Source organism: Hippocampus zosterae, chromosome 17 (genome assembly GCF_025434085.1).
Source record: "Hippocampus zosterae strain Florida chromosome 17, ASM2543408v3, whole genome shotgun sequence".
In the NCBI taxonomy this organism is placed as follows: domain Eukaryota; kingdom Metazoa; phylum Chordata; class Actinopteri; order Syngnathiformes; family Syngnathidae; genus Hippocampus; species Hippocampus zosterae.
In genome coordinates this window covers 663,630-676,138 of record NC_067467.1, presented here as the reverse complement: position 1 = coordinate 676,138, position 12,509 = coordinate 663,630, and the positions used below count along the sequence as shown (strand labels likewise).

At 50.2% G+C, this 12,509-nt stretch overlaps 2 protein-coding genes across 4 annotated transcripts in view; both read right to left on the bottom strand.

Annotated features, from left to right (window-relative positions):
- Window positions 1–1,222: 1,222 nt before the first annotated feature.
- Window positions 1,223–10,645, bottom strand: brsk1b (BR serine/threonine kinase 1b). 3 transcript variants are annotated; one of them, XM_052048540.1, is made up of 20 exons: window positions 9,402–10,645; window positions 8,426–8,520; window positions 7,899–7,984; window positions 7,629–7,769; window positions 7,380–7,496; window positions 7,225–7,258; window positions 7,081–7,149; window positions 6,373–6,519; window positions 5,375–5,406; window positions 5,063–5,227; window positions 4,215–4,312; window positions 3,981–4,131; window positions 3,857–3,917; window positions 2,782–3,373; window positions 2,632–2,680; window positions 2,422–2,545; window positions 2,207–2,308; window positions 1,913–2,021; window positions 1,724–1,813; window positions 1,223–1,624 (listed from the first exon to the last, which is right to left on the bottom strand). In XM_052048540.1, the coding sequence occupies exons 1-20, from the start codon at window positions 9,493–9,495 to the stop codon at window positions 1,413–1,415; spliced, it is 2,568 nt and encodes an 855-aa protein (XP_051904500.1). In that variant the 5' UTR covers window positions 9,496–10,645; the 3' UTR covers window positions 1,223–1,412. The 3 variants fall into 3 exon arrangements, with proteins under 3 accessions (XP_051904500.1, XP_051904501.1, XP_051904502.1); XM_052048541.1 differs by having other exon boundaries at window positions 2,782–3,058; window positions 9,402–10,641; XM_052048542.1 differs by lacking the exon at window positions 7,899–7,984 and having other exon boundaries at window positions 9,402–9,439.
- Window positions 5,187–12,509, bottom strand: part of LOC127589416 (thyroid hormone receptor alpha) — a 38,036-nt gene continuing 30,713 nt past the window's right edge. Inside the window, exon 8 of the mRNA XM_052048553.1 lies at window positions 5,187–5,199. The gene's annotated coding sequence lies outside the window, so the exon portion shown is untranslated. The remainder of the gene's footprint in view (window positions 5,200–12,509) is intronic.

The following is a 12,509-nucleotide window of genomic DNA, read 5'->3' as shown; positions in this document are numbered from 1 at the left end:
GTTCTGCAGATGAATGTTGGATGATAAAGGTGAAGGTTTCTTTTTTTTTCTCTTTATAACAAGTACTTCTAGTCTGCTAATACTTTTCAATCGTGAGTTGTAAACAATAATTGCCCAAATTCATCTGAAGTCTAATTCTCCTCATTTATTTTATTTTTTTGGGGGGTGGGGGGCAATATTGCACTAAATAATGTAACCACAAGCAACATAAATAAATATCGTAACATGCCATCAGGTGAGCGTCCTAAAATAAAATGTGGAGGAGTCAAAATAATGCTGCAGCCCACTGTTGGGAGCACGATAGAATCCAAAACCCCTCGGGCTCCATTTTTGAAGACGGTGCATGCGGAAATGCTGGTCTAACCTGATTTGGGTGCGGGCGAAAGGTTCGCTTGTGCCCGTTTGCTAATTCCTGCTGGGCTTTTATTGCAAGGGCGTGTCCTTGAACATGTATGTTCCACATACAGCAAGAAAGTTGGACTTGAATTTGGTCGCAGAAAGTTGCTGGAAAAGGACTGTGGGGATTTATTAGCCCACTGCCGAAATGACAAAATAAGTGAAATGATGTCACCGAAAACTATCTTGTATTTGATGAACAAAGAATAAAACGAAATCGAGCGACTTTTGGTCATCTATTGTCAAGTTGGTTGGAGACGCCTTCTGCTCGTCTCGGCCAATCGTGAGCCAATATGTGTTTTGTCTAACATCTAACAGTTTTTTGGGGGAGTTTTTTTTCTTGACACATGCGGGTGTGCATCATGAGTGGAAAATGGGGTGGGGGGTGGGTAATCTAAATGGTGATCCACTATTTCTCCTCCTTTAAAGGCATTACGGTATCATAGCGTTTAGCATTTGAATTCAGAAATAACTAATGACTCGTATACATTGGAGGACAAAATGCATCAGTGGGCCCGATTTTTAGACGTATCTGGACGGTGACATTACGCCCGACCCCCGTCACAATCTTCTTTTGTGATGTGTGTGAGTGTATAAGTGTTATTTGACTTTGCTTTTGCTAAAACACAGCATCCCTTTTGCCGATCCATAAACCTCATTGAACTCGCTTCCACTTCTGCCTCATTTCTCAAGAAGACGTCGATCGGAGGAGCTTTGCGGCAAAAGTGTGAACGATGCGAAGCATCCGATATATTTGTGAGCGGGTCATGTGCTTTCTTCATTAGCGAGTGACGGTGAGATTTTCTGCTAAAATGGGAGGGGGGTTGGGATGCGGGCAGGGGTGGGAATCTTCCTTCCGACCTCTCCTCGCGGCTCTCCCGCAGAGGATGGAGCAAAATCCGGTCCCTGCTCGGGCGGAAAGAAGAAAAAGTGGATTGATTGAAAGGATGCGGGTGGAATCGAGGACAGAGGAGACATCCGTCCGTCCCTCTTGGGGGGGGGTAGCGTTCTTCTTCTCAGGGGTGTGACTGTGTCCCATTGGTTGCGGAGAGAAGTCTGGTCTTTTCTTTGGCCGAGCTTTGCCTTTGGAGGACGCCGCCGCCGCCGCTCGCGCCGCCGCCGCCGGCCGCATCCGGCGCGCGCTCCTTCTCCGGTCCGCTTTCGCAACGCTTGGAATTCTGACGCGAAAGCGCGCCGGGCTGCCGGGAGGGTTTGCCGTTCTTCTCATCTGATGGGGGCGGCAAGGTCAGATTTCAAAGAAAAAAAAAAAAAAAGATGGGAGAGCGAGAAAAATCGCCGGCCGCCGAGTTTTGGGGACGCTACACACCGGCCAGCGCCTGCACGGAAGGCTGATCGTGAGTACTCAGGAGCTGAGCTTGAATGGTCTCCACCACCCTCTTGAACCTGCGACTCGGACCTGAAAAGGGGAAAATGGCTTCAGCGGGAGACACACACACACACACACATTTGGACTCCCCCCCCCCCCCCCCTTGACCCCCCTTTTTATAACGCTAACCTGTTATGAGGGTGAAGGTGACGCTGTATAGGCCCAGAGCTCTCCTGCCTTCCCTCTCCGCTCTCTCCCTTTCCAGCTCCTTGTCTCCCTCAGAGAAACCAATGTCGACCTGAAGGGGGGGGGGGGGGGGGGAGACCCAGCACACCATTTACAGCACGCTCGGATCCAAAAGACGTCAAATCAAAACACATTATTGAGACACGCGTTTGTTTTCATTTTCTACTTTGTAGCACTTGATTTTTTTTTTTTTTTTTTTTAGGACTGGGGAATTGATGGGGGGGGGGAATATTATACTTGGAACTTGACAGGCTTCTGGAAGACGGAAGGGCCACCAGAGGACTTGTACTCTGCTCGGAAACTGTTCTGAGACACGACGCTGTGACCGAGGGAAGGGATCTGGAGATTGGGGGAGCGGGGGGAGACAAACAAAAACAAATGTTTTCAACGCCACAATCGACGGCAATCGTTTTGAACAACCCGAGGCTGGTCTTCAGCGCGATTGTACTTACCGAAAGAAATGCATGAACAATGTCGGCCTTGATGGAGCTGAGGGGTTTGTCTCGAATTAAGACAAAGATCTGCTCTTCTTTCTCCAGGCTGATGAAATTGCCAAACCACGACCTCTTTGCCAGTCTGTCAACAATCGGTGCACGCGCACATTTTAGTACCAACAGCAAAACGGGGATCCGATCCAAAAAGTGAGAAGAAGATGTTCTTACTCTGGACTGGACTCTGGAGTTAAACTGGACATGTCCTCCGATGTTGGGACTACACGGAATGAACAGACGGACACAAAAGAGGTCAGGGGGCGGTGCCAGGCGGCGGATGAGCGGCCCCCCCGCCGCCAAGTTAAAAGCATGTTCTCCCACCTTGGAGTTTGCGGCGATGGAAGCGCGGCGAGCCCAGCAGGTTGTTTTTGAAGGAGTTGAGCCTGGTTCGCCAGTGGGCGGAGCTTGAGGAGGCCAAGCCGCCGCTGCTACCCGGACTGGAGGGCGGCGTCAGGGACAGAGAAGCGCCCCCGGAGCCATCCCCTCTGGGAGAAGAGGACGAGGAGGAAGAGGAGGGAGGGGTGGTGGAGCAAGGGTGTTGGATTTGGTGCACAGGCGTGCCCGAAGGGGTGGGGAGAGGCGAGCCTTGCGGCGTGACCTGCGACACAGGAGAGGAGTTAGACGACGACGAGTGGGCCTTCTTGGACTTGAAGACGGACGGAGTGGGGAAGTTGAAAAAACGAGGGGTGGGAGAGAGCAGCGGAGAGGGGGATGGCGATGGAGTGCCGGGGGGCTGCAGCGGGAGGGACTTCATGGAGTTGAGATGAGGACGCTCGGCGGGGCCTTTTGACGGCAGCGTCTGAGTTTTGGGGTCGGGCGCCGCCGGGCGGATAGGCCGAGGCGCGCCTGCGCTCGCTGCTTTAGAGGAGGAAGCCGAAGGGACTTCCGAGCGGCTGAAAGTGAAGACGGGGCTCTGACCAGGGTGGGGGGGGGACACATGAGAGAGAAAGCAATGAGCATGAAATGACCAGCAAGATGGAAGATGAATGAACGTGAACTTTATGTCTCACTCACACACAGATTTACATCTTCACATTGAGCAAGGAAACGCAGATTGGGGGGGGGGGGGGGGGGGGGACACGACTGGCATATGGCCGAGAATGGGAAGAGTGAAAAGCCGAGCTTTGGGAACGCCGACTGCCGACCTCATGAAGAATGATCAGGAAAGGACCCGCCTTTTCCGATCTTCTCATCCATCCATCGCTGCAATCGATGGATGAGAAGACAATCGGGGGGGGGGGCGAAATACCAAGGCCGACCCCCACATCCGACCGGTCCACTTTTGCCTTTCTTACATTCTTCCGATTATTATTCAGAAGGTCGGCCGTTGCCGCTCACCCGCCAATCCGCGTGATCAAAGGTCAAAGGTCACACCAACAACAAAAAGTGGGCTCACCCTGGGACTGCTGAGAGGACTGGACGACAAACCCGTGGAGGCTCCGCTCACTGAACGAGACCTTTCGGAAAAGGAGCGCAGCGTCAGAAAGGAGGCGGGGCTCAAAGAAACTCCGCCCATTTACCTTTGGCTGTGCGCATTGGTGTCCAGATTCCTGCGGGGCGGCGTGGGAGAGCCTTGCTCGGTGACGCTGAGAACCTCCAGACTCTTCCTCTCTGGTCTGCAACGGCCGTGGCGGGTCAACATGGGCGAGTCCACGCGTTTCCTAGGTGGGTCTTTGACAAGATATTTGGAAACGGCTGCAGCGCCGTGCGCAATTACAACAACAGCAAAAATTATTTGCGGAAGCCGTCTTTACCGGCGTCATTTCTCGGTGGCAAATCTTCATCTTCATAGCTGGGGTAGCGCTCCTTTCTGTCCAACAGGAGGTAGTAAATCATCTTTTCCTGGTTCTCTCTGCAGACGAGACAAATAGATCCGGCATCCGCTCGTGCGCTTAGACCAGTCATGTCCAAAGTCCGGCCCGCGGGCCAGATTCAGCCCGCGGTCGAATTTCATCCGGCCCTCGGCCCCCTGTCATAAAATCAGTGCCGTCTGGCCCGCAGGTTGGGCGCAATGGAACACGTGTTGCTTTGACTGAGGTCTCGTCGACTGGTGAGTGATGTTTCATAGAGTACTGCTTCCCTCTAGTGGCTAAATGAGTAATAGCATTCACTAAATGAGTCATAGCATTTAGACACTAGAGGGCATCACTCACGAGTTAACAAGACATCACTCCGTGTTTATATTGACTGATATGTCATATTTCAAATTCCTCTTTCAAATGAACCAAAAGAAATTCTTAAGATTGTTGAAATTCAAATAAAAATGGAAATGTGAAACAGACTGGCTTACTAAAATTTCTTGAACAATATTGTTGTTCAATGTAAAGAATGTCAGCCAAGGTCGGCCCCCCCCCGACATTTTACCACATAAAATCTGGCCCCCTTGGCAAAAGGTTTGGACACCCCCGGCTTAGACCATCGCGTTCTTTTGGGCGGCAAAAATCAAGTGTCATTTTCAAAACGAAACACGTCTCTGGATTTCCAGTCTACTGCTGAAGTTTCATTGCGTGAAGTGTCAATCGAAAAAAGAAAAATTACGTCTGCCGGCGACTGATCAGCTGACCCGAACAACCAAGATGTTGGCTGGGTAGCATTTACTCACTCCTCACTTGTAAGGTCCCGTGTGAGTTTGACCCGATCCCGGAAGCAGCCTAAAGAGTACATGCTTTCCAAGACGTCGGGGTCCAGGTCGGTCAGCGATAGCACTCTTGTCACACACACGCGTCGGGGAGGGGGCTGCTCGGGGCACGGCTCATTGCGACCGCTCCTAATGGAGCAAGGGAAACGCGTTGAGAAAAATGATTTTCGAGCAATGGGAGCTGTCATTCGGGACAAATTAAGGGGCACATAAAAAAACTGATGAAATGATATCATGTTTCTTCCAAAAAAAATAGATGTTTATATATTTACTTACTGGTACCAGGCGTGGCTCTGTATTGCTTCTAGCTGTAACGTGAAAATACAACATCAAATAAGCGCTTTGTCCAGTGTGCGGTTAATACATCACAGCCTGTCATGGCGATCTCCTGATAGGTAGCAAGCAAATACTCAAGACCACCTGGAGGCTCAATTCCTTCAATGCGCGGTTCCTTGCCCACCAGGGAGCAGCCTGGCGACTGTTACGACTGCTCCAGCAAGCTCCAAGAATTCGGTGATTTTCACGTACGATAAAAGAAGCTTGTGAGTCTTTTGTCTGTCAACGTGTGCTGCTGCACCGTCGCTCAAATTGCTTGACGCGGCAACACCGACACATATGGTAAGTACACGAGACTAAGTCCTTTTCACAGTCTGTTAATCGAGGTTTTATGATCATTTGACATGGCCGCCAGTCTTCAGTGAGGAGACGCGCCTCGCTGAGGAGACGCTTTGACCTTTGGTAAAGGTCAGAGCTAGGCACAGGGCCGTTTCTGTTGTTGTCGAGTGCCTTCTGAGAAAGGGAAAATGACACCGTCGAGTTGCGCGTGTGTGTGTGTGTTGTGGCTGCTTTCCATGAAGAGAAGCGTCTGTCCAACAAAAGTGAAAGAATCTGTGCCCTCCTTTCGGGCTCCATTAATCAGAATTTCATCAGGCGATTTGATTGAATCTGTAATCCGCGGTAAGTGAATGACCGACCGACCGACCGATGAGACGTTCGCTTCTATTCCGCAACAGTTCCTTCTCATTCTTCCTCCCTAGCATGAATTGACAACTCGAAGGTGCTGCGCGCTAGCGACTGTTTGTGTTATTAATGACACAAGTCATTATGGCATTTAACTGATGCTTTAATATCATGAAAACGCAACTGACGGTAACGATGGCAAGCCGCACCTAGCCACTTGGGTTATACCATTTTAACTAGCCCGGGGGGAGGGTAGTCCCCAAACAGCGACCGCGATGTCGGATGGAGCTCATGAAATCGATTTTGGGGCTCACCGTGAGTCTCTTGTCAGGGTTGACTTCGATCATCCCTTTGAGCAACGCTTGACAGTCGGGTGGTATAAAGTGCGGCATGTGGAACACTCCACTTTTCACCTTTTCAAGAAGCTGCCGTAGGTTGTCGTGGTCGAACGGCAAAGCGCCCTGTGAAGAGATGAGGACATTTGACCGAATGGGAGGCGACTACTTTCCGTTCCGACGCGACGACGACGGTTTTCGAGAATATCAAATCAAGCGTCGATGTGGAAAAGATAACTTGACTGAGCGTTTGCGTTTCCTTCCACCTGAAATTGATGTCGATGTTTGAATCTGACAATTTCACTTCCGGGTTGAGTTGAACGCTGGCGCCTTTTGGCTGCCGCTTTTCAATCCGTATTGTTTGGTGTTTTTGTGTTCTTGGAAAGTGTCCTTGGGTGTCTTGAAAGGCGCTTATATTTTAAGAATAATAATAAAATGGATTCTTATTATTATGAAATATGACAAAATGAATCTGAAAAAAAACAGTCCGACGAGACAGGAACACTGCGATTGGCTGGCAACCGATTCAGGGTGGACCCCGCCTACTGCCCGGAGACAGCTGGGATAGGCTCCAGCACCCCACGTGACCCTAGTGAGGATCAAGCGGCTCGGAAGATGGATGAATGAATGAATGAATGAATGAATGAAACAGGAACAGAAAATAGGAAAACACGAACAAATACGAACCACAAGTAGTGCAAAAAGGATGACTCCACAACTCCAGACGTCTGCCCTGCGGCCGTCATACTTCTCCCCCTGGAACGAAACCAAATCATGACACGCGCGGGAAACAAACACTTCAACGCGTCGTGTACACACGCACTCGCTTACCTTAATTACTTCAGGGCAAGCATAATGCGGGGATCTGTCGTGAAAAAGAGACGACGACTTTCACTATAGAGCTCAGCAAATCGCGAACACGCAAATGCATTTTCATAGTAGTAAAAAAGTATTTAAATTTTTTTTTTTAAAAAGGTTCGACTTACCCACAGCTGGTTTCGAGCAGACTGTCCCCGACCTGTAACGAGGCCATGCCAAAATCTGCTATCCTGATGTTGTTCTTCTCATCCAGGAGAAGATTTTCCGGCTTCAAGTCTCTGTGACTGGAGACGCACAAAATGACAAGCTCAAATGGCTAAACTCCCAAATTGGATGCGCCTTTGTGAAACTCACTGAGCTTCAATATCGGGAAAAAAAAAGGCTTTTTGTTTTTTTTTTAACGGCGGCGCGCTGACCATATGGAGTAACTGTGGCAGAAATCCAAAGCGGAGATGATCTGTCTGAAGAACTTCCTGGCCTCTTTGGGGGTCAGCCTGCCCTTTTTCACCAGGTAGTCAAAGAGCTCTCCGCCAGACACGTGCTCCAACACCAGGTATCTGGCAGGGGGGTCGGGGGGGGGGGAATGAATAAAAAGGCTCCGCCGAAACGGAAACGAGCCATTCGAACGGCGCCGTCGATGCGAACTCGCACGCCGCTTCGCTGACGGGGGACGGAGAGATACTCACAGATACTTGTTATTCTCATAGACATCGTGCAGCTTGAGAACGTGAGGGTGCTCAATTAGTTTCAGAATTGCGATTTCTCGCTCCACCTGCAGTGACAGATGGAGGGCGATAGAGAGAGCGGGATAGGGGGCGCCGTTTTAGAGAAGAGATGGCTGCGGGGAGAGGTTAAAATCCAGGAAAATGAAGAGTAAGTGGGCACAGGCATATCAAGATGAGGGAAGGCGGGGGGAGGCGGTTAACCCCCCCCCCCACCCCGTTCAAGGTTTTGCATTTCAAGCTCGTCACCAAGGAGGAGGCAGAGTAAGTGTGCGCTCAGATCGTTAGGATGCAAGCGCATTAGGGACGACGGAAAAAAATCATGACTGTGCGTCTATTGACACGTCTACGGGATAGAAGCCGGCGATTTAGAAACTCGATCCGTCCGGAGCAAACACTTCAATGAAGTCATTGCAAAACGGAAGCCATCCCACACACACGCATTTCTGACGACGACGTTGCTCTCGTGAGATCACGTCAAAGGTACCGACCTTCATGAGGACCGATTCAGACAACTTTTCTCTGTTGACGATCTTGATGGCAACTTTCTGGCCGGTGATGCAGTGGACGCCCAACTTCACCAGTCCTGAAACACCAAGACAAGTACACGATGACCTACGCTGAAAACAACAACAACAACAACAAAAAAATGGGCCGTTGATCGACTTTTGACCTTTATGTCAGGCGCTGAAGTTACCGCGCTTGTGTTTTAAGGTCGTAAGAAGCCAGAGTACCCGACCTGCTCATCCGTATACCTCATTGTTGAATTAACAAGGCGAATACGGGCCAAGAGTCTTGGATTTTGGACTATCACATGTCATGGTAATTCGATTGTAAAATCAGAACCAACAAAGTAACAACAATGCCAAAAAACAAAAACAAACGACCACAGCCAAGATAATATCGCCGCTGGCTTTCGAGTGACACTCGCAAATTCATTTGACATGTTCATTGCGGTGTATAAATTGCATTGCTCCGTACAGGAAAGAAGCCCTCCAGAAGCGGGTTCTTTTCTAAACTCCAAATCAAACCATTTTTTTGGACGAACCGAGCCATTTCCAAAGCAAATACGGAACAAAACTGTTTTCTTGCCGTTCGGCAGCGTTGATATTTGGGGTTCATCAATTCCAATGATTCGGTTACTTTAGTCAACCACATTGAGGAGGTCCAAAAAAACCCCAAGACAAAGGAGTCTTTTGCTTCAGTGACCTTAAGAATCATGCCAAGAGCACCGGGAGAGCATGCAAAGCCCAAAGCGACGGGGCTGACATTTGAACCCAGAAGCTCTCGTCCGCCGCGAACGTAAATGTGCCACCGGAGCGTCTGCAGGCGACGGAGCGAAGCCGCGCCGGTGACAAAAAACGTTGCAGGCTGATTTCAATTGGGTGACGGTATGTGAGTGAACCTAATGAAGTTCTAAACAAGGAAGCATGGTCACATTGAAAAGCGGAGTGAGGAGATTCCTACCAGTCTGTCCCTTCCCGAGGGTCTTCTCCAGCCGGTAAGGCCCCACGTACTGGTTGGACTGGCCCGGTTCCTTGCTGCTCATTTTGGCCGACATTGCCAAAAAAAAAAAAAAACGTTTTCAAAGCAGAAGAATCAAGAGAGCCTCGGGCCCGTTTCGACTCGCAATGCAGCAGAGGCTCATCCCAGGAGACTTTGGCGTCGGAGGTGCTCGGTCGTGATCTAACGCCGGGGCCCTGCAGGCTACTCCCATTCACTTGTTTGTCGTCTAGCCTCCGAGCCCGCCCTCACCTGAAAAGAATCCCCCCACCCCGCCTCCAAAAAAAAAAAAGCGACGGGCTCCGTCCGAAAGCAATGTGGTCTTTGACCGGGGTGAGCGGTTTCTACGTGGAGAAACGTGGAGATCAGAGGACGATGACGTGACGGCGGAGGCGCTGCCAAATCGGGACTAGCCACCCCACTCCCCCCGTTTGCAATGGAGCCGGCCGACTGCTCCTTCTTTGAGTGGTCTTACTCGGACGCGAACAGGAAGACCAACTGATTGATTTTTGCAAGTGCACAGTCTCAAATATCCCAAGTCAGAACGCCTCAATCCAGGGAACCCCCCCCCCCCCTCCACCCTTCCTCGATGCAAACGTCAAAAAGACATGTTCCAAATCCGTCCGGCTCGTTGATCCTTCCTTCTCGAAATCCACGACGGGGTTCCGGCCGTCTTCGTGCGCTCGGTCCGGATAATCGTCTATTATCAGAGCAGCATCAGCATCCAGAATGGCTTTTCCAATATCCGGTCCACACTTTGGCTCACCCCCCCTCCTCGGCCCTGCATCAGGAAATAAGAGGAAAGAAAGGGGGAAGGGCGGGGGCGAGCGGCGTCAAAGAGGCGCCGACGGACCGGGACCAGTCAAGGCGAAGCCGCCCCGGTTCCGAATCGGGAGAACCGGAAGAAGTGAAGCCGACGGTGACGCTCGTTCCTGGACGCCCTCAGCGGCATCCTGGGCTCAGCTGGCCCGGTGGACTGCACGGCTCCCCTCCCGCGTGTCTCCCCGGCCGGCCGCGCTCATCCTATATTGCGCCTCCTATTTACAAAGGAAAAAGAAATAAAAGAGCCCAAAAAGCAGGCGCCGAGCGGAGAAAGGACATGGCGCGGACGGGGGTGGTCTTCATCCAGCACTCTGCAGTCCGGAACGGTGCCCTTCTCGTTCGTCCTCCTCCCCTCCTGCATCCCTTCTATTCAGCCAATACGGGCAGCATCAGCATCCGGGTTCCGCTTGCCCCTCCCCTCTTCGCCTCTCGCCTCCACCCTTTCTCTTCTGAATGTGACCATTTTATTTTACTCCAACAATTCATTTCCATCGCGTGTGATGCTGAACAGAGTCATGTGGAGTACTCGAGAGCCTGTTCCAGCTGACCTGGGGGGGGGAAGTCAGTGGAACACTCGAAATTGTCCTTAGGTGTGAGCCTGAGCGCAAATGGTTTTTCGCTTATGTGATTGGCTGGCGACCAGTTCGGGGTATATCCCCCACCTACTGCCCCAAGACAGCTGCGACATTGTAGCTCTAAAAATAGCGACAAAGTAACACAATTCAATCATGTATGCAAAAGGGGGGGGGCATATCGTGCTATGTGAAACGTTCCACAGTTAACATATGATTAGATATTACTTTCGAGGAGTTATTTTGGTGGCCATTTTTCTAACCCAGAAGTTAAAAGGCCTGGTTCCCTCAAACCCCGCCTCTGCCCCCGTGTGGCTACCGCGCACCACTTTCTTGTCGGAAGTGTTTCCTGTTTCATACTCCGTATCAGTCGGGGGCAGCATACAAATAGGACGTGCGTGTGAAGGGGGGGGGGCATTATGCGTGTGTGACACGAATGACTGACAACATTAAAGATGAGGCTCCTTATTGGGTGAATTAAACCTCACTGCCACAGGGTGGCACTGTTGCGGCTATGTTTCTTTTAAACGACAGAACCTGCGGGCTTATTTGTACTGGACTGTATTTTGCTCCATACACTCATTTACCGCGACATTTACCGATAGCGGTTGATTTTCATCAAAACTGTGCTTTTACAAAGTTGATAATGCAGTTTTGATTGACACGCTCACAGATGTGTTTATTAGTATGGTTCTCCATTATTGCGATGTCAAACACTTAGAGCGGTTTCAATTATTTTGTAACAATAACAATCACTCCTTAGTGTGCTCTTCTCCTAGTTTGAAGGTTGCAGGTTCAGTTCCTTTCAAAAAAAAATTCTGATTTGTATTGGTCATATCATACATAAAATGTTAAAGTTGAATCATGCAGGCACGTGGGGAATTACAAAACAACAAGTCACCCATAAGTGATGCAATGCAGATTAAAAAAAGAAAAACCCAAAACAAAAAAAACCCGACAAGATTAGCAATTATTCACCGTGTCAGTCTGGGAGGGGGGTCACGTCAGCCATTGAAAGGGGATTTAGAGGCTTTACTTACTGCTGGAAATGTGCAAAGTCTACACTCTTCTCAGCACCAGTGGATTTGTCAACTAAACCACCGAGTCCACAATGGAGGTGACAAGCTCAGAGAGAACTTTTTTTCAGAATGGAGCTGCTGGAGATGGATGCCGTTACCCGATATTGGCCGAGCAGTCATTTCAAAGTCATCTAAATCGATACGTTTGAATGCTGCCAATGAGTTGATCATCTGAATCAGGTGTGTTGCAGCCGGGAGAGATGGGAAAAGAGGCGGGGCCAGAGCTGGACACACCCAGCGTGCAGTAGACTGAACACATCTTTACCAGAGTCCAAGTCATTTCACCCATCCCCCCACTTCAAATTGCAAAATAACAATGTTGCTTTTGTACACCAATCATTTTGTACTTTTATTTCCATTGATAGTCTTCTTTTTCAAGTTTAGAATTGACATGACTAGCCACTAGTTCTCTGGAAGTATCGACAAGTCAATGCACCGAAGAGGAAGAGAGGGATTGGCGGAAGACTGAAAGACGTCAGGAAACGGAGGGGGTAGGGGTGGGGGGGGGGGGGGCTATGGTTACTGCTGCCAGGTCCCAAACTCAGCCCGAATCATCACAACGCTAGTTACACCGGGATCATGGTCGTCGTCGTTGCCAT